This window comes from Notothenia rossii, assembly GCF_949606895.1.
Source record: "Notothenia rossii genome assembly, chromosome: 8".
NCBI classification, from domain to species: domain Eukaryota; kingdom Metazoa; phylum Chordata; class Actinopteri; order Perciformes; family Nototheniidae; genus Notothenia; species Notothenia rossii.
In genome coordinates, this window is record NC_136906.1 from 67,040,653 (window position 1) to 67,054,349 (window position 13,697).

Below are 13,697 nucleotides of genomic sequence, written 5' to 3' on the forward strand. Positions count from 1 at the left end.
ATGTTTTGTGAACCATGAAGAAAACTGGAAAATGTCATCAGTTAAAGAGAAATCCTACCTACTCGTTTAAAGCAGAAATTGGTCAGCCACTGATGTGCCACCAAAAACAGACGTGCTTTGGTCGCAGTACAACTCTGAGCAGCAGCCAATTAGAAGTCATGTTGTTTTGTCAAAGGAAAAAAGTCTCCAATAAGAGGGATCACACGTTTGGATTTTAATTAAAGTAATCCGAACCTTTTGCAGCAATGTTTGATCACAACACATATCGTAGTACTCATGCACCCACACTTATTATGAAACATGCTGAGGCAGCACTAAAATATGCCCTTTCTGTGTTACATAATCCTTTACCATACACACTGTTCTCACTATAGCTGCTGCATTGTAGAAGATAATAATCCGTCACACTGACAGTAACAACAGAGTTATTGACATTAAAGTGATATCCTTCATTAAAATCTGATTGAGTACGCTTGTGATTCTTTTATATGTTATGCCGTCATCTATAATGCTGACAAACACATAACAAAAGATTTTAGTCTGCAGAGAGATGACAGACTGGAGGCTCCTGTATTTGTTACCACAAATGACCCCTGAGTTTGGGGGAATTAAATTACCCTTCTCATCCGTCTGAAATATAACCCTTGATTTAATTCAAGAATGTAATTTTCATTATCTTTGTCTCATGCCTGTAAGCGGCGGCACAGAGGGAGACTCCTATTCTCGTAAAATTTGGAGAAAGGGAAATGAGCACAAACTCTGAAACAGACCGACAACTCAAATGATGTGAATCCTCATAACATCCCTTCAGCGACATTTGATTCAATCCTATTCTGACTGTAGGTTTTATGGGTAATTTATGCTCAACATGTTATGTTCATAAATACTTGAATTACCACTTTTGATGAATAAAACTCACACATCAGACCTGCAAGTATATCATGTAAAAAATGGTTTCTCATCAAACATTTCACTCATATCACATATAGCTAGTTAATGTTGTAGCCATGCACTGTCAAACTACACTGTAAAAAAAACCCCGTTGTTTTTACGGTAAAAACCTGGCAGCTTTGTTGCCAGAATAATGATGTAAAAAATATGGTAAACTGTAAACAACTTTACAGAACAACGTGTATATTTTACAGTTTAAAACAGTTGTAATTTACATTTTAAATCTGTAATTTCAACAGCCCTTTTCTGCTGAATAAGCAAGATCACGTTGCTATTAAACTGATTATTTCAGTAAGATTTACATGCAGCTGTTGTCTATTGTACATTGAATCCCATTAAATTTAACAGAAAAATACCAAACAAATAACACTGTTTAACTGTAAAAGCATCAGTGTAATGCTGTAATTTAACTGAATTTTCCCGCAAATTGTAATCAAAAGTTGTGTATAATTTAGTGTATTTTGCCGTAGTAATGACGAGTTTTACGGTGAAAGCAACCTCTAACTACTGCAATTTTAATTTTCTGTAAAATGTATTTATTACAATTAAAATGCAGCAAAAACTGTTTTATGAATAACAATCTCAAATATATAGTATAAAAGCGCCTGTAAGGATTATTGCTCAGTGGGAAAAAAATGTTTTTCCTATACATTAGTCAGATTGAAAGATTTCATTTAAACTACACTGCCTTCGTATATATATATATGTTTGACTATTACCAGAAATGTGAAGAATGTAATCCAGGGTACACAGATTAAGCATTTAAAATTAAAAATGCAAAGCTAGATAAACCTCAAGAGCCACTGTATTAAAAATTGAAAAAATTCCAACAAGAACTTGCCTTTCCAAGAATATAATAGCAGTGATCAAAAACATCTGTCATTTCTCAACATACATATTGGTAAAACATACAAACTAAGGCTGCACCAGGGCTCGAGCTTAAGGATGTCCCGTCGTCGAAAAAAATAGTGTCGGGGAGGATAAACAAATATTTTGGGACGAATTTGGGACGAGAGATGAACGGCGATGAAAATGAAACTGACTGCACGTTTTGTGTAGCACACAGTTATTAAACCTCCTTGTCAACATAAACGCACAAAACATTTAGCAACCCGCAAAATATATACATACACACACACACACACACACACACACACACACACACAGTACGTAGCTACAGCTGTGCCGCTGGCTGTCAGCCAGTGCCCGCGAATTCCTGGCCCGCAAATTTGCGGGTCTAGCTATGTACTGAGTGTGTGCAGCGCCATTTATCTATTATATGGCTCTGAGTGTGTGTATTTCGCGGGTTGAGTGATGTACAATGACAATGGCATCCCGTGGAGGAATTCTGAAATGTTTTACAGTTACATCACAAAAACGCACAGAGGAACCAGACCCTGGAGCCCCGGCCTCTTTATTTACTTACTCCCCTTCATCCCCTATGGGATGTAATAACAAGGCTGAGATGAGAACCCTCCATCATATTTAGTCCTTAGCAATATGCTGCGCCTCTCCCCATGTAGGGGTGGGTACCGAGCCCCGGTATTAAACGGTCCCCAGGCCGGAATTATTAAAGACAGTGGTAACGTTAAGCTCCGAAGTTATCTGATTTGTATCGGTACTGGAGACATTTAAAAAATATATATCATATGTATTATTGCTACATAAACATTATATGGCAGTTTTAGTTTCGCCAACTCCGTTTCTAATATGCAATAAGACTACAACATGCGTCTATGATGTATTTTCGAGCTTTCTAATCCAGACGAGATCTCTCTCCCGTCTGTGTGCGAGGGGGCGGGGCAGTTTGTGAAGGTCTCCTGACTGTGTTACAGACTGTCATCCTGGTTAATGGTTACTCGGGGTTCTGTCTTCAGGACAGAGTGTTGGATTTTTTTGTTAATTGGATGGGACTTGCTTGGATTCAATATTAGAGTAATTTTCTCGTTTGTGTGTTTGTTTAGATATATTTGGCCTTTGTTTATGTGATTGACTGATTTACTCTGATTTACTTAAAAAGGTTGATGAATTATCATCTAATGCAGGGGTGGGGAACCTCTGGCCCCCGGGCCGTATACGGCCCGCGAGACCATTTGCTACGGCCCTCGAGGCAATTTATAAACACACGCAAAAAAGAAAAAAATTAAAGAGATCTAGACCGCAAAAAAATTAAACAGGCAAGTGCCTGTTTTTCCTGACCACGGTCAGGGTCCTTGAACACAACACGAGCCTAACGTGTCATCACGTGGCATATGTCTCGTCTGACAGGGGAGCATGGCAGGGGAGCACCAGAACGTTGCTTCGGCTCTTCCAAAAAGTGCAGTACCCATAAGGAGCCATACACATGCCGCAGTTTCTGCGTGGCTGTGTCTTTAGTTGAAAGCCCAGTGGCGATCTGTTCATCTGTCATACTGATCATACAGTCAATAACGTTGTTGTTATTAGCATCTGGTTAGCTAGCTATGCTAACGAATATAAGAAGCTTTTTCTCCAACCAGTGAGGTAAAGGCACATCTTTATATGATCATTATAGTTCTAAAAAACAAGAGAATAAAGTAAACAGGTATAAAATACTATATGACAGTAAATAAAAGTTGTTATTAATAAACAAGAATACAGTTTGAAAGGGGAGTGATTTGTAAAATATCTATAAAGAAAAATACATCTGCTTACAGTTCTGTTTCATATGGATGTTGAGAGATGTATCCATAGATCTCCTAATGTTGCTCTCAAAGTGCACCAGATTGATGCTTTTAACTTCAAATTTAAAAAAAAATCTTCCCGGGGAGGTGAGGGCCCCCCTAGAGGAGGTTAGGTCTCCCCCCCACTTAAATCATGTCAACATGGATAGGAAACGAAATACATTTGCACATATCTTGTGTCCAATATACTTTCTGTTTTGGTGGTCATGCCACAACCGTGCATGTGAATGCATGCACGAGTCATGGTGAGATATCTGGATTCAGAGGTTGCTTTTTCTTTGCACGGCATGAAAGAAAGGCGAAATGAATGGGCTGTGATTTTAGTATTTTTAAGCAGAGGTCAATAATTTGTACGGCCCTCGAAGGATATTTAAAACATTGAAATGGCCCTTGAGAGGAAAAAGGTTCCCCACCCCTGATCTAATGATTTGTATGATGTTTTATTTATGTTAAAGCTCACTTTGAATGATTCTAGCTAATGATAATGTAGAAAAACTCATATTTTAAATTTCGGGACGGTCCACATTAATTTCGGGACGGTTTAGATTGTATTTCGGGAAGGTTCCGGGAGGATAGTGAAAAAAGTTAGTCGAGAGCCCTGGGCTGCACAATAAACAAACTTCAAGCTGAACAAAGTTGAGAGGTTACTTACAAATGATTTATGGGAAATAAAGTTTATAAAACAAAAAACAAAACAAAACCACCCAGTGGAGTGTAACACGTCAACATTTTTACACTCAACAGTGATGTCCTGAGCTTTTACATCCACATAAACCAACCGAAGATTGTTTAAGCAACTTCACTTTGTAACAGCAAACCCCAAGAGTGGCTACAATGACCTTAAAATAATAGTTTGACATTTTGAGAGTTACATATTGCATTTTTTTTAATTAGTTAAAAGAACAATTTAATTAGAAAAAAGGCACTTCAAATTTTAACTACGATTTAAACAATCAAACAAACTGTAACTTGGGCACATCGCCACATGCCATTGATCTTACTGTCCATATTCAGACATCACGCCACTCATGGTCCGAAAGTTCCTGTATCAAGGTGAGGACTCTCGGGTTCACCTGAAGACGGGATGCGCGTGTCTTCTCCACTTTGGTGCCCTTCTCTGGGTTGATGGAGAAAAAACACCTTAAAATAGAAAAACAAACAAACAACAGAATTAATAATGAAATAGCTTGCCTAACAACAAAAAAATTCACATCAATCTTATTATTTTGAAGCCAAAATGACAATTATCTTAACCCCCAATTCACTGAAGCAGCTGCTTTAGATTTGTTGCAGTTTAATAAAATAAATTGTTGGATAAAACCCATCCCAAAAAACACATACCTCTGGACAAACTCCAGGGTGGATGCCAGCTCTGACGGGTAGGCGATGTTGAAGCAATAATAGCTCCCAAACATCATGGACAGGGCAGAAACCAAGGAGGGGATGTTGTCCTGTACTATGTTTCGATCCACACTCAGCATGTATCGCTTTGAAGAATAGCATGATCGTCCTAAAAAAGAAGAAAAACACAATTCAAACTAAATTAAAACAAGACTTGTCTTCCTGAAACATTTCACAAAACAATTTTAGCACATATGTTATTACATTTTAAGGTCTGTTAAATTGCTCTCACCATCAATACAAAAATGTATGTATGTGTATTTGCAGGTTAAGGGGAGATAAAGGGGATAGTTTAGGGGATAGTTCATATTGTTTGAAGGGGGGTTGTAGGAGCTACAGTTTGGAGAAACAGAGAGGAGAACCAGCAGACAGCTAAGCAATGCACTGCTCTGGACATAGTTAAGCCACCAAAAAAACTAAAACAATATTACTCTTAGTGTATGCTATATTAAAGAATATTTTCAAAGCTCTACCTTGCTGTCAGACAGCTATACAGTCTGTTTCTGATAGGGACTGAAGCAGCAGGGTACATTTGTGACAATATTCTAAATATAGCGTACATGTAAACTGAATTTTTAGGTGGCTAAAATACGTTTCGCTGCTGCACCCATCCACAGCTTTACATACGTACCCGTACTCCTGCCTGTTCCTCCAAAGACATGCAAGTAATACACTGACTATGGATAAGTATCCATAAGCATCCAAACTAGCCCTTTACGAGCTTACAGTAACAAAAAACATTGTGCAACATAAACGTCTCAAATTAGACAGAAAAGAGAGAAAGAGGTGGCAAAAAGAACAGAAAAAAGTAGTGAACGTTTTTACTTACCACACACAACAATGGTGGGAGTCAACTGAACTTGGTCCATCTGTACTTCCCCTGCCAGGCATGTGTGCTCCACATAACAGAACATCGTGTCTTCCTTCTCATCAAAGTAGGACAGTAGAAGCAGCACCATGTCTTTGACGTCTTCAGAACAACCACTTAGCTCTCCTCTCATCACTTTGAACTTGGTTAAAGCCTGTAGCAACCTTTTGCTCTTGTACACAGCAACCGTATTCATGTAGTTCAGGAGTCGTTTCCCCTTCAGATCCAAATTCCGTGTGAAAGTTTCTTGAAGCTCACTTCCTGTGAGTTCCTTGAAGTGGACTGCCATGCCAAGGTCGTCGAACCAAAACGGCCACTCTTGCAGGAGGGATTTTTTATTTGTCCCCTGGTTGACTTGTTTACGCTGCGTGTAGAACGTTGACTTCATTAGAAGTTTGACCTCCTCTGGATTTACATCAGTTTGCTTAGACATCACCCTCAGTTTTTCCTTTTTCTCCTGCTGGCTCTCTTCGGTCTCTCCAAGGGGCAGGAATTTTAAATCCCATTTAATGCACCCATAAGTGTCCTGGATTGCTGCTCTCTTTTCTGGAGGGACTTCATCTGTGTCTGACTCGTCGGTGCCATTCTTTCGTTTTCTTATTTTTGGGGTCGTGGATCGCTTCACATTCTCTATCCTATTTTGCAATTGCTTGACCAGAGAGTGATACCCTGGCCTGATCACGTCTCCCTCTATTATGTCTTGAAGAGACGTAGGATACTTTGCCACTATCTTTTTTGCAACTTCAATAGTGTGTCTTTTACTTAAGCAAGTACTTTTTCGCTTCATTTCACACACCAGAATCCGTACCATCTCTCTTCTCATTTGTGGACTAGGTCGTTTTCCTCTGTCCAGTGTCTGCATCAGTTCCTCTGGGAACTTATCCCACGGTATCACAAAGCTATCCATCCAGTCTATATCAGGCCTTTTGCAGCTGTCGGAAGAGGTTGAGGATGAACTTCTGGGTGAATAGGACATCAAGGATGCAGAAGGTCCTGGCGAGCCACCAACAGATGAGCTGCTGGATTCAGGAGTCTGGCCTGCAAAACACACACATATTAACAAAAAGAGTTATGAGGAACACAGTTTTAATGTTTCTATATTTCTGATGTATCTTTTATGCAGGCCACTTTGGGCACTGGTTGCATCCTGTACTAAAATAGTCACAAGTATACATACATCTCAGCTTCCAAGCAGCAAGGACTTTTCTGGCTTGAATTGGCCTCAAAGCTGACAGCAAATCTGCTTCATTAACAAACTGGAAATCCTCATAGGTCTCCACCCCAAGGGATTGTAAAGTATCTTCCAAAATATCTTTTGTCATCTCTGGAAGGTCAGGCAAGACCTCAGTGATGGCACTGCATATAAATGTTTGCTCCATGTCTGTCATCTCTGGAATCATGGAAGAACGACACTTTTCGGTTTTCAAAATTACAAATGAAAGACAAAGATAATTAGACATTTAGTCAAGTAATACTGTACATACATTATATACAGATAAGAGGAACCTCTAATTTGAGTATAGGGTGTGATTGAGGATGTATACTTTTTATTTCTGTACATTGCAGAACAAAAACTGCTGTCACTTTAATATTTTTCAAATAGTGTTTGATCATTTTCCCTAAGCATACATGTGCATTGTTAGAATGGTTTCAACACCACAGTAGCCAATATCGTGTTTATTTTGACAACACACTGTTTCAGCGGGATGACTTGGTGCCCGTTAACAATGTATGATGGTAACGGATAAAACTCGACCAAGTCGTTAATGTTAACACATTGCAACCTTGCATTCTGTTTTGTCACAGAGTACAGGTGGTATTCAGAATGATAGTCAGTTTTATGTATATCCATCACAAAATACACAGCTGAATCATTTTTGATTTAAAATAATGAGCAGTTCTCCGAACTCCATGGACTCGTCATTTTTGGACACAAGGAAAAGCCCTTTTTTATATGATGTACCTTTATACTGTATGTCTGTGGAAACACTAGTATTGTTTTCTGAAAAGCCAAACTCTCTCACTGCATGTTTGATTGAATCACTGTAAAGACTGGAGTAAAAATTACAACTGTCTTTGACTTGCAGAAGTTGACTGCATCCTGGCCCAGCTGAAAGATATGCTTGAAACATCTGATGTCTTTCGGATAAAGTTAGGCAGATGTTTTTAAAGTTTTTCAAATGCCTGGCACATCTCTTGAAGTAGCTGTGTTTACTTTCAAAACGCATTGTCCATACTCTAATCAAGGGGCCAAATTTCAAGATGAGTGCCGGATAGGGTCTCATGAAATGGTGCTTTGGTTTTAGTGGACTCTCAGGAAAGAAACACTTCCTTGTTTCCAAATATTCTTGGATTGTAATGTCAAGATAGGCTACCTGTGACAACGAAATCTTTTGTGCACAAATCAGATCAACAATATCTTTAAGCTGGAGAGTCAACTGCCACACATCATCTTCTGGATTTTGCACTTTGTCTCCAATTAATACAGGCAGCAATCTTAACAAATTCCAGTTCTGAATGGCTTGACCTGAGAGCTTGAATACGTCAGAGTTGACAGCACAGGGCTTAGTGAGAGCATCAGATCCTTTGTACTTGAACTGTTTTATGCGCCGGTTCAAAAGTGAATATGTAAACCATTTCTTTTTCTTAATAAAATACTTTAAGTACAGTGCAACATCGTAGGATAAGACACCCTCAAATATGTCATGGCCTAAACAAGGTGGGAGACCTGGCTTGCAAACATGAAAAGATGTCAGAGCATTGAAGACAGAGTTTGCCTTTATGCCTTTGATGTGTGGACTGTCTTCAACTTGTAGATCAGCAACAGCAGAATCGTAACCTTCGGGTGTGCGCTGTGGCCCACATACATTTGGATCATCACTCTTAAACTCACTTTGTGTGATTTCACAGTACCTGCAAAAGTACTTTGAACGACTAAAGTTTTCAGTGAACCCACCAATACCGTGTGAACCCAAGTTATCACCCGCAATGCAGTACAGAGCCCCTTTGACCATGTCTCCAACTGTTGTAACTATTCCATTTTCCTCCAAATCTTTTAAATCCACTAACATCTGAGAACACCTTAGCAAATCCAAATTGTTTTAGGTCATTCTCTCCACACAATAAAACCAGGGACATGTGATCAGTATTAGAGCGCACATGAGCAGGTAGATTTGCCACAGAAAGATAGACTGCAACAACTTTGTGTTTTTTCCTAGCAGAGCCAAGGGGGTTGACAATTTCAAAAGCATCCTGGCACAGAATTAGCTTCAGGCATCCTGGATTTTCAATGAAGAACTGGTTGGACTTAAAGTTGTGTCCATCACTTATGTCACCAAAAACATCTGAGTCTGTTTCACATGACTGCTGTGACATTGAATTCTTCCAAAATTCTGATTCTAATAAGCCACTTACTGTTTGTTTCAGAGGTATGTAGTAAGCAAACCTTTGTGTCATATTTTCATCATTTCCTAATGTAACTTTTTTAGGCTCTATGTATTTGAACATCTTTTTGAATGTCTGAGCTCTTGAATATGTTGTTCTCAGTGGTCCCTGGTGACAGACTGAGAACAGATCGGAATCCTTCACACAATCACAGATTTTAGCAATAGCATCATCAGTTAGAGACATGTCATCTTTTAAAAGTGAACGTAGTTTACTTAAAGAGCCTGTGACACGAACCCAACAACTGTTGTGCAATGAAATAGTGGGCTACTAGTAATCTCGAACCGTCAGTTTAAAAAAGAAAAAGCGATACCGTTCCGATAAATATCAATAATTTCGAACATCGCGGGAAAATTCCTTCGACTCATTTTGAGGTTTTGGGGGAAGCCGGAAGTGACGTCAATGCGGGAACGCTTCACTGTGCGGCGAGAGAGCCAAACACGGACAAAGTGTGGTGTCATGCGTAGAAATGGTGAATTACTGAGTTTAGGCACGTTAATAACGTTTTAATGAAGTTGACTATAGTATATTCATATTTGTCAGTGCTTTCATGTCAATTCGGCGAACATAAACATAAATGATCGTGGTGAAGATGATGATTAAATTAGGATTAAAAATCGGTAGTGAGAGCTGCTGAATTTCCTCCCTTCGGATGTGATATAAAAACAAATCGATTATTTTTGTAAACTCAAGTGGATGAAACTACATTTATTAGTGCTTTCATTTCAATTCGGCGAACATATGATACATTAAATGATCGTGAGGATGATGATGTAAAAATATTTTGTTTGAGCCGGTCTGCATTTCCTGATGAGAAAACAAACCTTAGCTTTTTGTAGTTGCAGTCAGTGGTGTAGTGGGCGTTGGACGCGGGGGTACGCCGTACCCCCACTTATTTGAAGCATGATTTCTTTTTTTAATAGTCTAATATACATCTAAAATCATTGCCAGTGTTATCAGTTGCAAGTGTGTGTTTGTTGTAATAATGACGAAAACATAATAGGCAGATTTCACAGTAATTATAATAAAAACGTAGCTCAAGCATTTATGCAACTTGATTTGAAGCGTGTGTGTGTGAGGGGAAGAACTGTGTGTGTAGGGTGACCAGGTGTCCCGCAATGTGCGGGACTGCACACACAGCATTTTTATTATTTGTCCCGTGTCCCACACATTGAGACTATGTCCCGCATTTGAGTGATAGTCGCGCAGAAAGGCCGGATCGGTTCGCTGACAGCCGGCACCGCCCTTTATTATTATATTGTCTAAACGGCATCATGTAAATTGCGCTGACAGGCGACACAGAGGTCCCCAAGCCCCCCCCCCCCCCGTTTACAGTTCACGAGCGCGTCCATAGTGTCTCCCGTCCACCCACCACCCCGTCCACCCAGTTAAACATCCCCACTACACCACTGGTTGTAGTAGTACACCAACATGGATTAAACGTGTGTTTTTTTTTACCACAATGTTGGGGAAATTAATGGATAAAATGCACGGATTATTATTATTATTATTATTATTATTATTATTATTCCCACTCCGATCGGGACACTAGGTCCACCGTTTCCCCGCAGCGAGGCTCCCCCCGTTGACAGTTTACGTGGGCTGGGCTGGGTGCAGTGGCGGACGGGCCATCGGGACGAATCCCGATGGGCCGGTACCGAAGTGGGCCGGTCGGATAAGTCACTAGCACATCCCCCACTCCCCCCGTTGACAATTTACTAGTTGTACCGAAGTGGGCCGGTCGAGAGTCCCGGGCTGATTTTTAGTCCCAGTCCACCACTGGCTACATGACCGTATGATCGCCCATATTGACGCACCTAATTCCTAAACTTCTAACAGATACAAAATAAACCGATCCTTCAGCCTCATATGAGCTCTCAGACACATTCAAAATTAAACTGTCATCGCTGTCTGAGCTTGCTGCTGTGTGCGCCATCGTGCGTTTACATGCAGATGCTGGGATCCTGAACGGTGCAGCTGGAGCGCTGTGCCCGCATTGACGTCACCCATAATTTGGCGGGACTTGAAGAATCCCCGAGAAGATCCAGGAAATGGTCAACATTGAAGGGCAGATTAATGGTTATCAAAGTACAAATATCCAAAATCAGTTCAGTAACGGTTTTCAAGGGGACAATATTTACTCAAATTGATGGGTTTGGATGATGGGGGGAAATCGTGTCACAGGCTCTTTAAAATGTAATCCTGTCCCAACTCATGCACATTTTGCATCTCTTCGACAATGGTCTGTATTGTTGAAGCTGGAAGAAGGAGCTGCCCTTGCAATTTTAAGTAGAATAAGCATACATTCCTAAGATAGGTCTCATTGAAATGCTGTGTCAAATCAGTGCTTTCATTTGTTGTTGCATCATTTGGGCTCTGGGAAGCATCTTCATGTGCAGAACACGGAGAAATGGCTTCCCTGTACATGTCACTTATGCTATCAACAGAACATGCTCTGTGTTTTCTGGACATATGAGCAGTAAATGACGATTTCACAGTGAAAGTATTTGTACAACCAGTTACTGGACATAACACAGGTCGTCCCTCCACTATATGATCTTTTAAGTGGGATATAAGTTCTTTCACTGTTTGAAATTGGCGCGCACATAACGAAATTGCACATTTCAAATCTGTAACAATGGCTCTAGCAGTGGCTGCAGGCACATTGTGAATCCGATAAAAGTGAGCTTTAAAAGATGCGTAAGTACAAAATGTTCGCTTGCAGTTCGTGCCAACACATTTGAAAAAACACTGGGGTTCGTTCCTATGCACTCTAGAATGCAGCACATAACCCTTCAAAGTCTGTAGCGTTTTGCTGCAAAAACGGCAGGTAATCATTTTTAGGGGTTCCTATGCAATGCAGAACATAACCCCTCAACGGTTAGCTTACCAGTGCTACAGATGTGATCCTCCGCTCATGTGCACACAGCTCCACGTGGTCCGTGTCAGGCAGACTTGAGGCCTACTTGGCCGCGTAACCGTTAACCTGCAAATACGGCAGGTAATCATTTTTAGCACGCTAACACGACTGCCCGTTAACTTTGAACCCGCTCAGATGTAGCTTCAAACCCCCCGCTTCATAACAGCATGAATTAAATGAAAATAAAGAGTTCAGCTTTTAGCATGATACTTCAATAACGTTACCAGACTATTTAAATTAACTCCCGGTCAGTAGACGTTATAACTATGACTGCAAAATGCACTCAATCACAAACAGAAGTTAGTGTTGTCCTGACAACACACCGTGTTATAATTGAAGTTTGAAGAAAATAAACGGTTAGCTTACCAGTGCTACAGATGTGATCCTCCGCTCATGTGCACACAGCTCCGTGGTCCGTGGCAGGCAGACTTGAGACAGACTTGGCCGCGCACTGAGCCGTAACCGTTAACCTGCAAAAATGGTAGGTAATCATATTTAGCAATATAAAAATAATATAACTGCCCGTTAAATTTGAACCCGCTCAGATGTAGCTTCGAACCCCCCGCTTCACAACAGTATGAATTGAACGAAAATAAAGAGTTCAGCTTTTAGCATGATACTTCAATAACGTTACCAGACTATTTAAATTAACTCCCAGTCAGTAGACGTTATAACTACTATGACTGCAAAATGCAATAAATCACAAACAGAATTGTCCTGACAACACACCGTGTTATAATTGAAGTTTGAAGAAAATAAACGGTTAGCTTACCAGTGCTACAGATGTGATCCTCCGCTCATGAGCACCTGCACATAGCTCCGTGGTCCGTGGCAGACAGACTTGGCCGCGCACTGAGCCGTTAACCTACAAAAAGTGGCTGCTCCCGCGATAATTAAATAGTCCAATGAAATAACAGAAACAAACTCTACTGCTCAGTAGGCGTGTCTCAGTTCAGCGGCCGTTTCCTTCGGAGGCTGCGTTCGTTGACCGCTTGCGTCACTTCCGCCGAGAGGCTGTCCCAATAAAAAAAAAATACAAGACTCAAAAAGTAGATTTACCGCTGTGTGGACGGGCCGTTAGTGGCGCGTTCGATTACTGTTTGGGCTGTCTGCCGTGGGCTGCATTCCACTCCAAATAGCCGGGCGGCCCGAGAATCCAAACGCCAGCTGTTTTATGGATTCTCATTTAATTTCCAAAAATGTCTCAGTACTGGGTTATTTCCAATTTCAAAATAAACATATGTATTAAAAAAATAGAAATAAGAAGTAAGTATATTATAGTATATTCAAGAATGAAAAAATATAAAAAAACATGATTTTAACACTGTCATGTTGTCATTTTAACTGTATTGTATTTTTTTATTTATTACAGTTTTTCTGTGTTCAAACCACAGTAATCTGTAAATTATAC

General features: G+C 40.2%; 2 protein-coding genes across 15 annotated transcripts in view; one reads left to right on the forward strand and one right to left on the reverse strand.

Moving 5' to 3' along the window:
* The window catches only part of LOC307015829 (angiopoietin-related protein 7), a 72,880-nt gene that overhangs the window by 26,737 nt on the left and 32,446 nt on the right, over positions 1-13,697 (forward strand). The gene's annotated exons all lie outside the window — the stretch shown is intronic.
* On the reverse strand, positions 4,295-13,542 carry LOC307015996 (uncharacterized protein). Of its 4 annotated transcripts, none has more exons than XM_079645039.1 (7): positions 13,059-13,542; positions 12,653-12,756; positions 12,257-12,352; positions 7,100-7,334; positions 5,884-6,960; positions 4,995-5,163; positions 4,295-4,793 (listed from the first exon to the last, which is right to left on the reverse strand). In XM_079645039.1, exons 4-7 carry the CDS (start codon positions 7,320-7,322, stop codon positions 4,664-4,666), a joined length of 1,599 nt encoding a protein of 532 aa, XP_079501165.1. In that variant the 5' UTR covers positions 7,323-7,334; positions 12,257-12,352; positions 12,653-12,756; positions 13,059-13,542; the 3' UTR covers positions 4,295-4,663. The 4 variants fall into 4 exon arrangements, with proteins under 4 accessions (XP_079501165.1, XP_079501166.1, XP_079501164.1 ...); XM_079645040.1 differs by having other exon boundaries at positions 7,100-7,312; positions 13,059-13,541; XM_079645041.1 differs by lacking the exon at positions 7,100-7,334 and having other exon boundaries at positions 4,296-4,793; positions 13,059-13,536.

Excerpts from the sequence above, each read along its gene's own strand:
- LOC307015996 (XM_079645038.1), bottom strand. The coding sequence starts at position 7,382 with ATGTCTAATTATCTTTGTCTTTCATTTGTAATTTTGAAAACCGAAAAG. Across the intron at positions 5,164-5,883 it reads TCCCACCATTGTTGTGTGTG|GACGATCATGCTATTCTTCA; the intron begins GTAAGTAAAAAC and ends CTTCTTTTTTAG. Across the intron at positions 4,794-4,994 it reads ACCCTGGAGTTTGTCCAGAG|GTGTTTTTTCTCCATCAACC; the intron begins GTATGTGTTTTT and ends TTCTATTTTAAG.